This window comes from Aquarana catesbeiana, linkage group LG04 (assembly GCF_042186555.1).
Source record: "Aquarana catesbeiana isolate 2022-GZ linkage group LG04, ASM4218655v1, whole genome shotgun sequence".
Lineage (NCBI taxonomy): Eukaryota > Metazoa > Chordata > Amphibia > Anura > Ranidae > Aquarana > Aquarana catesbeiana.
This window is the reverse complement of record NC_133327.1, coordinates 620,443,774-620,459,976: the sequence shown is the minus strand read 5'-3', so window position 1 is coordinate 620,459,976 and position 16,203 is coordinate 620,443,774. Positions and strand designations below refer to the sequence as shown.

At 42.6% G+C, this 16,203-nt stretch overlaps 1 protein-coding gene across 1 annotated transcript in view; it reads right to left on the bottom strand.

Moving 5' to 3' along the window:
* LOC141141294 (S1 RNA-binding domain-containing protein 1-like) overlaps nucleotides 1-16,203 on the bottom strand; it is a 201,916-nt gene that overhangs the window by 89,804 nt on the left and 95,909 nt on the right. The window contains exon 15 of the mRNA XM_073628969.1: nucleotides 11,684-11,791. Coding sequence (XP_073485070.1) covers nucleotides 11,684-11,791 — 108 coding nt within the window. The remainder of the gene's footprint in view (nucleotides 1-11,683; nucleotides 11,792-16,203) is intronic.

Genomic DNA, 16,203 nt, shown 5'->3' with positions numbered 1-16,203 from the left:
GATGACCAATCGGCCGCCTCTGGCGGCTGGGACTGTCTGGAACGAAGCCGTGAGCGGCTTTGTTCCAGCCTTCTAATCGTAAACACAGAAGTGACGTCATGACGTCACTTCCCGTTTACTCGGCTGCCAATGGCGCCGGTTTTAAAAAAATACACAGTATTCAGAATTGCCGAAAACGGTGATCTGAATACTTTGAAGTGCAATAGACCCCCAATCTCTCCATAAAGAGTACCTGTCACCACCTATTACTGTCACAAGGGATGTTTACATTTTTTTTTAAAAAAAACACAATTTATTCATATAAAAATAAATAAAATAAATAAGAAAAAAAATTTTTTTTTTAAAAGCGCCCCTGTCCCCGCGTGCTCGCGCAGCAAAGAAAAGTCATACGGAAGTTGCACCCGCATAAGTAAACGGTGTTCAAATCACACATGTGAGGTATTGCCGCGATCGTCAGAGCGAGAGCAATAATTCTAGCACTAGACCTCCTCTGTACCTCCAACCTGGTAACTGTAAAATAAATTTAAAGTGGCACCTATGGAGATTTTTAGATACCATAGTTTGTCGCACGAGTGCATGCTATTATAAAACGTGACATGTTTGGTATCTATTTACTCAGCGTAACATCATCTTTCACATTATACAAAAAAATTGGGCTAATTTTACTTTTTGTTTTTTTTAAATTCATGAAAGTGTCCCTTTTCCCAAAAAGTTGCGTTTAAAACACTGCTGCACAAATACCGTGTGACATAAAATATTCCAACAATTGCCATTTTATTCTCTAGATTCTCTGCTAAAAAAATATATATAATGTTTGGAGGCTCTAAGTAATTTTCTAGCAAAAAATACGGATTTTAACTTGTAAATACCAAATGTCAAAAATAGGCTTAGTCATGAAAAGGTTAAATAATATGAACTAATTAACAACCAGCCACTTAAACCAGCCTAGGTGACCAGACTGCCCGGCAACAAGCCTACAACAAAGTACATTACACATTATCATAAGTATAAACACAGAGATGAGCAGACAGACAGAAGCAATAGGTGACTTAATTAACAATGGGAGAAAAACACTTAACACATAACATGTTAAACAGATTATATCAGAATGCCGCAGAATCAGATGACTTTGAGCTGATGATATTAACATCTACTTTGAGTATCACAATCTAAAGCAGTCATTGCTGGTTATGGGCATAGAGGTCCTAAATATGGATCCAGGACCTAGATTACCAGTGTCTGTGTATTTAATTGCTGCTGGGTTTTTTATTTTTTGCTAAATAAAACAAAAAAGAACCGAAAGTTTTGAAAAAAAAAAAAAAAAAAAAACTTTCATAGTTTGATATAAAATTTTGAAAACAGGTAATTTTTCTCCTTCACTGATGTGCACTGATGAGGCTGCACTGATGGTCACTGATGGGCAGCACTAATGGGCATCGATGGGTGGCACGGATGAGGCGGGACTGAAGGGCACTGATGGGCACTGGTAGGTGACACTGATAGGCAGCACTAATTATGAGGCACTGATGGGCATTGATTGGCAGCACTGGAGGGCATTGACGGGTGGCACTGTGGGTACTGGTAGGTGGCACAGTGGTCACTGGCAGCTGACACTGGTGGCACAGAAAATGCAGCTGCGGCTTTCAGCGTGACGGACCGATGTCCCTCTGACACAAGCCGGGTCTTGGCTTTTTTTTCTAGATTTAATTTTTTTCCAGATTACCGATCTTCTGTTTACATCACATGATCAGCCATCATTGGCTGACCGCTGATCACGGGTTAAGGGGCCGGGATCAGCCCCTTACTCAGATCTGTGATCAGCGGAGTTTCAGACTCGGTGATCACAAAGCGCGCCACAGGGTCGCGCAGACAGTGCTTGCTCGGGAGGATGTCCATGGATGCCCTTCCGGCAATTAAGACCCACGCTGTAGCCATCTTTTGGCTATAGCGCGGGCAGCAAGTAGTTAAAAGCCAGGGCCCATAGTCAGTAGGCAAGAGGCCACCCTGCAGTCCCCTCTAAAAGCCCCTGGCTGGGTCTGTCACAATTTATATAAAATTTAAGTGGACAATCACTTTCCTAAGGAACTGGCAAGAGCAGTTTTCCCACACCCTGTATGTTCCAGATATGGCTGGACTCGGAAAGAACACTAGAACATTTTATTACCAATACCAGCAGAATAAAATTAAACATTGGATCATGGTAGGAATTTTTCAGACTGGATGAAGCTTTGCTGGGATGTTTTAATAAAAGGTACAACTGTCTGTAACATGTGAAAAATCTTCGGTGTGATTAGTGAGAAAACAATCATAGGGGAGGTTGGCCAATAAGGAGAGGCCCCTGTAACATGTGACCACCTTCTGACCCGACTTAGCAGTGAGCAGTATTAATAAATAATGAGATGGCAGAGAGCGATGTAGGTAAAGGAAAGATCCTGAGGCTGTTTAGGCTGGCCATGCACTGAGTAAATCACCGAGGAAAGGAAAATAGAACAGTTTAAACTCACTAAGTCTTCAATAGAGACTTTTAATACCAACCAGCATGCAGAGCAATGCGAGTTCACTCACTGCACTTTACATGTTCAGAAATCGCTCGATATACAAGGAATTTCTAGATAGCCAAAAGGGAAAAAGAGAACCTCGAGTCCCCAATCAAGGAGCCTGGAGTAGGGAGATGTTTGGTGTATCATCATATAAAAGGAAAAATAAGGAAAAAAAGGAAATAAAATGCACATGATCAGCTATCAGCCAATGACAGCTAATCACGTGATATAAACAGAAGATCAGTAATCTTTTTTTTTCCCTCACGCCATCAACACGAGGGGGAAAAAAGCCGATCACCGGCTTCTGTCAGAGGGACATCGGTCCCCCACACAGAGCTGCGGCTGCCTAATCTGTGCCACCAGTGTCAACTATAAGTTCCCACCAGTGCCACCTACCAGTGCCCACCAGTACTGCCAATCAATGCTCATCAGTGCCTCATCATCAGTGCCACCGATCATCAGTGCTGCCTATCAGTGCCCTTCCGTGTCACCCATTAGTGCCAACCATCAGTGCCCATCAGTGCATATCAATGAAGGAGAAAAATTACCTGTTTTTATAACAAACTATGAAACTGTTTTTTTTTTTTTTTTTTTTTTGTTTTTTTCTGTCTTTTTTCATTTTTTTTTCAAAAAATAAAAAACCCAACAGTGATTAAATACCACCAAAAGAAAGCTCTATTTGTGTGAAAAAAATATAAAAATTTTATTTGGGTACAGCATTGCATGATCGCACAACTGTCATTCAAAGTGGGAGATCGATGAAAGCCGAAAATTGGTCTAGGCAGGAAGGGGTTTTAGGGGCCCAGTAAGCAAGTGGTTAAAAGAAAGAAATTCTTGAAATATATTACTCTATTTAAAATATAAATGTTTCTCTTTTTGAATTGAATTACTGAAAAAAATTATCTTTTTGATGATGTTCTAATTTATGAGATGCACCTGTGTGTACTATATATATATATATATATATATATATATATATATATATATATTACACACACACACACACACACTATATTACCAAAAGTATAGGGACGCCTGCCTTTACATACATAAACTTTAATGGCATCCCAGCCTTAGTCCGTAGGGTTCAATATTGAGTTGGCCCACCCTTTGCAGCTATAATAGCTTCAACTCTTCTGGGAAGGCTGTCCACAAGGTTTAGGAGTGTGTCTATGGGAATGTTTGACCATTCTTCCAGAAGCGCATTTGTGAGGTCAGGCACTGATGTGGATGAGAAGGCCTGGCTCGCAGTCTCCGCTCTAACTCATCTCAAAGGTGTTCTATTGGGTTGAGATCAGGCCAGTCAAGTTCCTCCACCCCAAAGACACACTCCTAAACCATAGCTGCAAAGGGTGGGCCAACTGAATATTGAACTCTACAGACCAAGGCTGGGATGCCATTAAAGTTTATGTGCCTCCCAATACTTTTGGTAATATAGTGTGTGTACATACACACACACACACACACACACACACACACACACACACACACACACACACACACATATTATATATATAAAGGTTTGCAAATAACATAATGTAGAGCCTAGTGTACCAACGCGGTTCGCATAAATCCAGTGCTTCTTTAGGATCCACAAGCTCTCTATATCAAAAATATGTGTACAATGTCTAAAATCACCCAGTATACATCAATCAGCCCATATGGTGAGATGTTATCCAAGTAATATATAGCAGTAAAGTGTAGATGTCTTGGATTAGAAAATATTTACAGGAATTGATTTACCTGAAAGACATTTACATCTTTGTTTGCTGAGCCACATTTTAAAGGAGAACTCCAGATATGGATATTTTATACATAGTCACATTATTTCAGCTTAGCTCAAAGCAACTCTGCATATACTATACCTGTGGAATCCCTCTAGAACAGGGGTTCTTAACATTCACTATATAGCCCCGCCCCCACCCCTTGTCACAATTATTGCTTTCCCATTGGCAGAAAAAGAAAACGCGCTTCTCTTGAATCGGTGTTGGCCCTTTTAAATTTGTATCATTGTTCTCTGCACAACTGCCATCTTGTGCCACTCCAAAGGGAGGAGAATAAGGAGGAGAGGGATATGGAAGAATAAAAATGAGAAGAAGAAGGAACGAGAAGAAGAAAGGGGAAGAAGGAAGAGGAAAGAGAAGAATAAGGAGGCGGAGAAGCAAGGAGGAGGAGGATGAGAGGGTGAAGGAAGGAGGAGGATGAGGGGGTGAAGGAAGGAGGATGAGGGGGTGAGGGAAGGAGAAAAATGAGGGGGTGAAGGAAGGAGAAGGATGAAGGGGAGAAGGAAGGAGAAGGATGAAGGGGTGAAGGAAGGAGGAAAATGAGGGGGTGAAGGAAGGAGGAGGAAAATGAGGGGGTGAAGGAGGAGGTGGTGAAGGGAGAAGGCAGAAGGAGGGAGGAAGAGGGAGGAGGAGAAGGATGAGGATGAGGATGAGGATGAGGGAAGGAAGGAAGAAAGGAAGGAAGGAAGGAAGGAAGGAAGGAAGGAAGGAAGGAAGGAAGGAAGGAAGGAAGGAAGGAAGGAAGGAGGGAGGGAGGGAGGGAAGGAAGGAAGGAAGGAAGGAAGGAAGGAAGGAAGGAAAGGAGGGAGGGAGGTAGGGAAGGAGGGAGGGAAGGAGGGAGGGAAGGAGGGAGGGAGGGAGGGAGGGAGGGAGGGAGGGAGGGAGGGAAGGAGGGAAGGAGGGAGGGAGGGAAGGAGGGAAGGAGGGAAGGAGGGAGGGAGGGAAGGAGGGAGGGAAGGAGGGAAGGAAGGAGGGAGGGAAGGAGGGAAGGAGGGAGGGAGGGAAGGAGGGAAGGAGGGAGGGAAGGAAGGAGGGAGCGAGGGAAGGAGGGAGGGAAGGAGGGAAGGAAGGAAGAAAGGAAGGAAGGGAAGGAGGAGGAGAAGGAAGGAGAAGAAGGAGGAGGAGAAAAAGGAGGAAAAAAAGTAAGAAAAAGAGAAAAGGAAGAGGAGGAGAAGGAAGGTGAAGAAGAAAAAGAATAAGGAGGAGGAGGAGGAGGAGGAAGCAATAGGGAATAGACCAATAGCACCTCAAGTAACAGCACTGCAAGTCCTGCTGAGCTTCCAGACCTCAGCTCTGAGGTCACCTGGCTCCTCCCTTCCACAAAACCACACCCTTATTTTTCACACACCCTCAAACAATTAGTCACAGACTTTTTGGCGCAAGAGGCAGACATTCAAGGAATACAAAAAAATAGACTTAAAATAAGAGGCACCATAAACCTAATAAAACAGCTTCAACGTAAAATAAGAGACACCAAGACATAAATTCATAGTTCGGAGGGATGCCTTGAAACAACAGGAAAAATTAGGTCTGGTGTGCCACCCAATGAACACCTGGGGGCGTGGCCAATAAAGTAGCAGTCTAATTTCAAAGGTCAGTAAAAAGTAATGCAGAGTTTAGGGGTCAATAGTAAGAAATGCAGAGTGCAAGAGTCACTAGTAGCAGAGTTCATGGGTCAGTAGTAGGTACCACAGTTTGGAAGTCAGTACTATGTAGAGGGCAGGGTTCAGTTGTAACACATAGTGTAGAGGTCAGTAGTAAGTAATGCTTAGTGTTCAGAGGTCAGTAGTATAGAACATAGGGTGGTGACAAGGACTTTATGGAAGGAGACAACCAGCCCGCATCCCTATAGTCATATACAATAGAAGGTTTTTTCCTCTTAAATGGGATTTTAGAGGGCGGAAGTCTCAAAGAATATATCAAAAAGTATAAAAAATATATGGTTTTATTAAATCAAAAAGTTAAAAGCATTACACATATTAATGAAAAGCAACAATGAAAACAAAATGGATGCCAAAATTTACAAATGATGGTGATACAACAAAGGTATGCAAGACAGGTCAACAGAACTACACTTAACCCCACAGGAGCTGTTTTAGCAAAAGGAGCTAATTGACAGTGCAGGCCCAACGCGTTTCGAGGTTTTATAATGGTTGCGACCTCTTCTTCAGGGGCTGGAGGTGAGGTGTATATCTGTCATAATATTGCAAGATCAGCATCACATGGCATCCAGTTTAAGAGGGAGGGAGGGAAGAAAATGGTTAGCCACCGGGGTCCAGACCCGAATATCAGTGCCGCTACCATGAGACCAAACCCGCCAGCAGATCAGGACCGGACACAAAGGGCATCACGTCCATCAGCTGGTGACACCTCAGGTGTTTAGAGTTGTGAATTGTCTTGTCAGATATTGGCGCATGAAGAGTGAGGTTATCTCTATGCTGGCTCCAAAAACGGATATCCGTCAAATGGTAACACCCCAGGTATTTGGGATTATAAGAGGTGTTGTAAACTAATGATACATAATGGGTAGTTAATCCCTGTGCTGGCTCACATACAGATGTTGTCTATGACGGCTGTTTGATCTCAAATGCCGTAATACACGAGGAAACAGCAATGGAGCGCCTATGGCCGGCGGCTTGAGAGATCACAGCAGCTGCACATTCGGTCCGGTGTCCCTACCAGTGTGTAGAGGACACTGGACCGAATGTGCAGCTGCTGTGATCTCTCAAGCCGCCGGCCATAGGCGCTCCATTGCTATTTCCTCGTGTATTACGGCATTTGAGATCAAACAGCCGTCATAGACAACATCTGTATGTGAGCCAGCACAGGGATTAACTACCCATTATGTATCATTAGTTTACAACACCTCTTATAATCCCAAATACCTGGGGTGTTACCATTTGACGGATATCCGTTTTTGGAGCCAGCATAGAGATAACCTCACTCTTCATGCGCCAATAGCTGACAAGACAATTCACAACTCTAAACACCTGAGGTGTCACCAGCTGACGGACGTGAAGCCCTTTGTGTCCGGTCCTGATCTGCTGACGGGTTTGGTCTCGTGGTAGCGGCACTGATATTCGGGTCTGGACCCCGGTGGCTAACCATTTTCTTCCCTCCCTCCCTCTTAAACTGGATGCCATGTGATGCTGATCTTGCAATATTATGACAGATATACACCTCACCTCCAGCCCCTGAAGAAGAGGTTGCAACCATTATAAAACCTCGAAACGCGTCGGGCCTGCACTGTCAATTAGCTCTTTTTGCTGAAACAGCTCCTGTGGGGTTAAATGTAGTTCTGTCGACCTGTCTTGCATCACCATTATTTGTAAATTTTGGCATACATTTTGTTTTCATTGTTGCTTTTCATTAATATGTGTCATGCTTTTAACTTTTTGATATAATAAAACCATATATTTTTTTATATTTTTTGATATATTCTTTGAGACTTCCGCCCTCTAAAATCCCATTTAAGAGGAAAAAACCTTCTATTGTAGAGGTCAGTAGTAAGTAATGCTTAGTGTTCAGAGGTCAGTAGTAAGTAATGAGAAAAAGAAAGGGGGCAGGAGAAAGCCCCCTTAAAAAAGATGGTCCACTCAAGAACAAACTATTATGAACCTAAAAAACTTTATTGTGTCATAATGCTAAATAGAACAATAATCCACTAACCATGTATATTTAAAATATAGGGCAAAAAAGTCCTATTGTGTGCTGGTGGCCACCACAGACATTACACATACATCATGGATTCATGCACTCACACTCATCCAAAAAAGGTCACTGAAGACCCAGGTCCGTGCAATTTTTATAAAGTTCCTAAGCCAGAGTGGCTGCATGAATAATAGACTTTCGGTCCTTCTTGAGTAAGGTGCAAGTGCTAATGATAGATGAGGGTCCCTTCAGATGTGAACCAATAGCCAGTTAGACATATGTGTGTGTCAAACCCGACAAGGTAAAAAGCAAGAGTGTCCTGGTTGGTTGGTAAAAAATGGCAACTTCAGAGGGGAAAGGGGGGGGGGGGGGCGGGCAAGCTCACATTAAGTACATAGAAGATGGACGGAGAATAGCCATTAATGAGATGCCTCCTATATGTAAAGGTACAGTTTAGCTCACCGTCTGGCGTCTTCAATAGAGAGGTGATAAAGCCCAGGAGAGTTGCTGATAGCCGCACTAGTGTGGGTTGAGGACACGTTCATGCGGCGTATTAGCCTGTTATGGACATGAGCTGTTGCTTCCGGGTCTCCTCCAGCAAGGTGTAGGGTGAGTCGCAGGGTTCAAACGTATTGGCGTTTCATACCTAATGGGTTAGGCAATCCAAAGAGACGCTCAACGTCAGCGTTCACCGCAAGGGCTCAACCTGATGTCCGAGATCCGATCGAGACAATCAGAATATTCACATCCAGTTACGGGGGTATCCTCATTGATGTGTGAGGGTCTGTGTGCCACCTGCACATGGGTCAGGTGCTAGGCGCTTACGCGTTTCAGTAGTAAGTAATGCTTAGTGTTCAGAGGTCAGTAGTAACACAGAGCGCAGGGGTCAGTAGTAAGCAAGTTGTGCTTCAGGTTGCTGTATACCTGTTCAAGTGTCAAAGCTTTTCGAGCCAAGGAGGGAAAAAATGTACCCAATACGAGATCCATCTTTTTCCTTCTCCACCTCATTGGTCAGCATTTACCAAAGAGCATTCACCATTGTTAGCAGTCTGCTATTACACAGATTATATAAAAGGTACATGCAGCGAAGGGCTGGAGGGCTGGAGAGGGAGTTGTAAGTTAGTTCACCTTCTCCAATTTTTGTAAAAGGTGAACGAACCCTTTATAGTGACTTCGGTCATGGGGGTAAATAAAATAACAAAGGCACTTTCCTGTTAAGAAAGCAGTACTATATATAGCTGTCTGTAGGCCCATTGCCTGAAGAGTAACTCCACTTTTGCTGGAAAAAAAAAAACACATTCCCCTCTGGATGATCTATGTACATTACAAGGATTTTAACAACCTTTGTTGCAGATTCTTATTTTGTTATTCCGAAGAAATGCCTGTGTTCATGTGATAAGTGAATCTAATGGAAGTGGTTTCATAACTATCAATTGTGCACCTGCAGGGCTCTAATGAGGAAATTGCAGGGTCTGCATCCCTTTAGTCATGATTTCCTATTGGGAAGCACGCACCAAAAAAATGACATTTATGTTGCAGGGGATGCCTGATAACAGACTTGTATCTAAGGCTGCTTTCACACTGCTGGCGGTAAAGCGCCGCTAGTTTAAGCGGTGCTTTACCAACACTTTAGCAGCGCTTTTCGGACGCTAGCGGGGTGCTTTTAACCCCCGCTAGCGGCCGAAGGGTAAAAATGTCAAAATGTGGAAAATTTCAATGGATATGAAAACTTTTTCAAGGCACTGTATCTGAAACTTGATCAATCCTGATGTACTGATGGCCTATCTCATTTCTTGACAGTACAAAATACCCTCCAATTGACCCTTTTTGGAAAGTAGACAGTCCAAGATATTTAGTAAGAGGCATGGCAAGTTTTTTGAAGATCTAATTATTTTTTATCACAATGTTTTGGAAAATGAAAAACATTTACATACTGTCACCAGTGCAGTACAGTGTCATCATATAACTGGTGTGGCGGTGATCAGGGACACTGACTTGTGACAATATGTAAAAAAAAAAAAAATAAAAAATATATAATTTTTTTTTTTTTTAAATACTGTGACGAGAACAATACAGCGTTACCATAATTATTATTATTATTATACATGATTTCTATAGCGCCAACAGTTTACGCAACGCTTTACAATGTAGAGGGGGGATAGCACAATTACAATACAGTTCAATACAGAAGGGACAGGAGGGCCTGGCTCCTACAGCTTACATTCTAAAGGGAGGGGGTGGTGGTACAAAAGGTAATAGATGGGGGGAATGATTTGATGGGGGTGGGTCGGGGACAGTTGTTAGGTGGGTGTGAGATAGCACTGTACTAGCAGGATTTTTTTTTTCTTACACATTAGGATTGCTTACACCAGTAGATTTCACTGGTATAAGCAATCAGTTTTACTGAAGGAAATCAATTTATTCAGTATTTACTATTGTGGTTAGCTGTGACGGGGTTCAAAATTTTCAGTTCTTTTTTTTTTTTAGGAAAAAATAAAAAACCCAGAAGTAATTAACCACTTAACCCCCGGGAAGATTTAGCTGCTCAATGACCAGGCCATTTTTTGTGATACGGCACTGCATCGCATTAACTGATAATTGCGCGGTCGTGCCAAGTTATACCCAAACAAAATTGACATCTTTTTTTTCCCCACAAATAGAGCTTTCTTTTGGTGGTATTTGATTACCTCTGCGTTTTTTTTTTTTTTGCGCTATAAACAAAAGAAGAGCGACAATTTTGAAAAAAAAAAAAAAAAACACAATATCTTTTACTTTTTGCTATAATAAATATCCCACATTTTATTTAAAAAAAAAAAGTTTAGGCCGATATGTACTCTTCCACATATTTTTGTTAAAAAAAAAATCTCAATAAGCGTATATTTTTGATTGGTTTGTGCAAAATGTATAGTGTCTACAAAATAGGGGATAGATTTATGGCATTTTTATTATAATTTTTTTTTTACTAGTAATGGCAGCGTTCGAGACTGCGATATTGCGGCGGACAAATTGGACACTTTTGACACATTTTTGGGACCATTGACAATTATACAGCAATCAGTGCTATAAAAATGCACTGATTACTGTATAAATGTCACTGGCAGGAAAGGAGTTAACACTAGGGGCAATCACGGGGTGTTCCCTTGTGTGTGTTCTAACTGTAGGGGGGATGGGACTGTCTAGGAGGAGAGAGAGATCGGTGTTCATACTTAGTATGAACACACGATTTGTCTCCTCTCCCCTGAGAGAATTGTGATCTGTGTGTTTACACACACAGATCCCGGTTTTCGCTGTCACAAGCGATCGCCCAGGCACACGCCGCGGGCGTGCGCCCCCCTAGTGGTCAAAAGGCGAAGCGACATATGGTAACGTTGTTTCTCCCAGCCGTGCCATTCTGCCGCAGTGAAAATGCTGCGGCTGGTCGGCAACCAGTTAAATACCACCAAAAAGAAAGCTCTATTTGTGTGAAGAAAATGATAAAAATGTCACATGGTTACAGTATTGCATGACCGCGCAATTGTCATTCAAAGTGTGACAGCGCAGAAAGCTGAAAAATGGCCTGGGCAGGAAGGGGGTGTAAGTGGCCGGTATTGAGGTGGTTAAAGAAATACCCAGATTTGAAAATCTTATTTGAACTTATCAAATGCAGGTTGGCATATGCTCTAATCACATACACAATAAAGAAATGGGGGACATTTAGGAAACTCTTACCAGTAGACAACCTTGAGGGGTGCAAAAAATCTCCTCTGAATCAGGTCAGCAAAGTAGCGCTCGGTTTCTCGGCATGCTGTTCCGTTCCCGATGGCAATCGTATAACAACTAAGAGAAGAAGAAAAGCAAAGTTATTGTTATAGGGCATGGGATTATATATAAAGATATATGTAAAACAGTTTAAATGTACGAACATGGTTATTTAGCTTCATAATTATTGTATTTGTTAAAAAAAAAAAAATTAATTTTGCTTATCGTCCACTGCACTGTCCACTGCACTTACAGCAAGCACTTAAGCCTACATTTGTGTGGGCCTAAACAGTTTGGTAGATAAGCATCCTATTCTGGGGATCCTCAGCACAGCCCTGGGACTTGGCTTTCTGAAGGACACTGCAACTCCCAGTGCCCACTGACGTGTTTCGTCAGTTGACTAAATAAAAGACTAAAATAAAATAAAAGACCTTTGATAAAGTCAAATGATAAAATGCATCAGTATACTGATGTTTTTTAGTTTAGGTATTTAAATTATTTAAACTTTAATCACGTACCTGTAGGTTGTTTCGTGCAATTGGCCTATGACTGGACAAAGAGGGAGCAAATCAGCGGACCCAATCTCCGCCGGCCACCCGCAATCGTTCCAGAGAAAGGCAGAACGGCGGTCTGCCTATGTAAACAAGGAAGATTGCTATTCTGACAGGGGAGAAGATAGAGATCTTGTGTTTCTGCTAAGCAGGAACACTGATCTCTCTCTTCCCCCAGTCAGAGCATCCCCCACACCGTTAGCAAGCACTGCCAGTTAACATATTTAACCCTTTAATCACTCCTTATGTTAACGCCTTCCCTTCCAGTGTCGTCATTTTTTTATTGGATGTGTTTTATAGCATAAAAAAAAAAGTTTTGTTTTTTTTCAAAATTGCCCCTCTTTTGTTGTTTATAGTGCAAAAAATAAAAGCCGCAGAGGTGATCAAATACCACCAAAAGAAAGCTCTATTTGGGTGAAAAAAAGGACATCAATTTTATTTTATGTACAGTGTCGCACGACTGCACAATTGTCAGCGCAGAGCAGAATATGGCCTGGTCATTAAGGGGGTAAATCTTCCGGGGCTGAAGTGGTTAAAAACTCCTACACATTGTCTCCTTTTGTCAATATCTGCATCACCACTATTGTGGAAGCAATGTTCCATCTGAACAGTAGAATTGCACACAAGTTATTAAGGGTGTTGAAAGAAAACAAGGGTGGCACAGGGGACAGGGGCTCATTGGGAGCTAAATGGAGCTTCAGTAGCCGCCGTGGACGCAAAGAGAGAGTCCAGGACTGTGCTGAGGATCCCCAGATTGGGAGGCCAATCTACAAATGTGTTTAGACGTGTTTAGAGATGTTGGTCCAAGCCCTGGTGGTGAATCTAAAGACTAACATTTTGTACAGTTATAAGAATACATTTCAGGCTCTGTTCACTTAACGACCAGATTCCGTTCCAACGACCAGGGCGTTATACGAATTGGTTGCTATACGAGGAGCCACAAGTAATCAATATTATAAGAATTCTTAACTACTGTACTGTATTGTGAAAAAAGATATAAACACAAAGCTTCAGCTCAATAACTTTGTGTTAACCATTTACGGACTGCCGCATGCCGATATACAACCAAACTTTGAAGAGGAATATGGTTGTTATGGCAGCAGCTAGCTACCATAACCCCGGTATCCTCTTCTTTGGCCGGCAGTCTGGTTGGTTTACGATAATAGTGGTCTCTGTGGCGGATTCGTCGCGAGATCACTTTTATCAAAAATTTGTCGCCATTCCACGAGCGGGCGCAATTTTGAAGTGTGACATGTTGGGTATCAATTTACTCAGCATAACATTATCTTTCACATTATAAAAAAAATTGGGCTAACTTTACTGTTGTCTTATTTTTAAATTCAAAATTGTATTTTTTCCAAAAAAAAGTGCGCTTGTAAGACTTCTGCGCAAATACGGTGCGACAGAAAGTATTGCAACGGCCGCCATTTTATTCTCTAGGGTGTTAGGGAAAAAAAGTATAGTTTTTGGGGGTTCTAAGTAATTTTCTAGAAAAAAAACCTGTTTTTAACTTGTAAACAACAAATCTCAAAAAGAGGATCGGTCCTTAAGTGGTTAATTTGCATAAGTACAGAACACAAATGAAAATTCTGTACTGTACAATACAATGATGTATAGCGCGTCGTTTGGGTGGAGAGAGCTGGTCGTAAGTTATTAAACAAAGAGTATCTGTACTGGCACAACTATGACATATACTTGATTTGCACTTGATATGAAACAAGGAGCGAGTTAAAAGTCTGCAACCACAAATAGTGATGGAGTGTAGTGTAAAGGTTGAATAATAAACTGCATAAAATCATAATAAACAGTAAAAGCGTATACTCAATGAATACCTGCTCTACTTATAAGAGCCTAACCCAAACTGTTTTTAAAAAAGTCCCCTCCCCCCTCCTCCTACCCATCCTTTGTAGAAAAGATCTGCGCACTAACTGATTTTGAAACCGGTCCAGCCATGTCTGTGTAAAGCCGGCCATAGAAAGTTCGCATCTCAGCCCCTTCCTGCTGAACCAGCCGAGATTTAAACCATGTATGGGCAGGCTGAATGTACCCAAGTTGATTGATCAACTTCGGTACAACCAGCCTGTCGGATTTTACATGCGATTATTGCTAGCAGCTGTTACAGCCGTTGTCGAGTACACTCTTAAGCCGGCCATAGACAGAGTGATTTTCTGGGGTTGCAGGAAAGAAAATAACTTGAATCCCTTCCCACAGAGCCATTGGGTGGCTTCAAGCGACCCCATGGCGGGAGAACACAATGGCTCCGTGGGAGGGATCTGAGCAATTTTCTTTTCTGCAGCCTGTGGTTGCAGGAAAGAAAATCACTTCATCTATGGCTGGCTTAAGGGAGCACTCGACAACGGCTGTGAATTCCAGGAGCCGTGACATCAATGTCTCCCATGTATCAACTGTCCTTTATACTCTTTCCTCTCTCCTGCAGCTACCAATCACATGACTGGACCGGGTTAAAAAATAGGTAGGTATAAAATATATATATAAAATATATATAATAATGTCTAAACCGATAGTAACAAAAGTGAGTACACCCCTAAGTGAAAATGTCCAAATTGGGCCCAAAGTGTCAATATTTTGATTCGACCACCATTATTTTCCAGCACTGCCTTAACCCTCTTGGGCATGGAGTTCACCAGAGCTTCACAGGTTGCCATTGGAGTCCTCGTCCACTCCTCCATGACGACATCACTGAGCTGGTGGATGTTAGAGACTTTGCGCTCCTCCACCTTCCGTTTGAGGATGCCCCACAGATGCTCAATAGGGTTTAGGTCTGGAGACCAGTTTGGCCAGTCCATCACCTTTACCCTCAGATTCTTTAGCAAGTCAGTGGTCATCTAAGAGGTGTGTTTGGGGTCGTTATGTCGGAATACTGCTGGTGGGCCAGTCTCCAAAGGGAGGGGATCATGCTCTGCTACTTCAGTATGTCACAGTACATGTTGGCATTCATGGTTCCCTCAATGAACTGTAACTCCCCAGTGCCGGCAGCACTCATGCAGCACCAGACCATGACACTCCCACCACCATGCTTGACTGAAGGCAAGACACACTTGTCTTTGTACTCCTCACCTGGCTGCCATCACACACACTTGATCCCATCTGAACCAAATAAGTTTATCTTGGTCTCCTCAGACCACAGGACATGGTTCCAGTAATCCATGTCCTTAGTCTGCTTGTCTTCAGCAAACTGTGGGCTTTCTTGTGCATCATCTTTAGAAGAGGTTTCCTTCTGGGATGACAGCGATGCAGACCAATTTGATGCAGTGTGCGGCGTATGGTCTGAGCACTGACAGGCTGATCCCCCCACCCCTTCAACCTCTGCAGAAATGCTGGCAGCACTCATACGTCTAGTTCTTTGCCATGAGGTGCCATGTTGAATTTCCAGTGACCAGTATGAGAGAGTGAGAGCGATAACACCAAATTTAACACACCTGCTCCCCATTCACACCTGAGACCTTGTAACACTAACGAGTCACATAACACCGGGGTGGGAAAGTGAATAATTGGGCCCAATTTGGACATTTTCACTTAGGGGTGTACTCACTTTTGTTGTCAGCGGTTTAGACAATAATGGCTGTGTGTTGAGTTATTTTGAGGGGACAGCAAATTTACACTGTTATACAAGCTGTACACTTACATTGTCATTTCTTCAGTGTTGTCACATGAAAAGATACCATGCAGCATAAAGCAACAGGTTCACTTTAATGTTTGCCCCTCCAGAAGCCAATGATCAGTTTACCTTCACTGCTCTGCAGCTGAGTTCAGCCATAGGGAACAAAGACCAGAAGTCTGACTTTTTGGTTTAGGCCGTCCATACACGGTTCAAACCTTGGCCGGCTCAGCGGGGACTGGCTGAGATTTGAACCAATAATGAGCAGGCTGAATGTACCAAGTTGATCAATCGATCAACTTGTGTGCAACCAGCCTGCC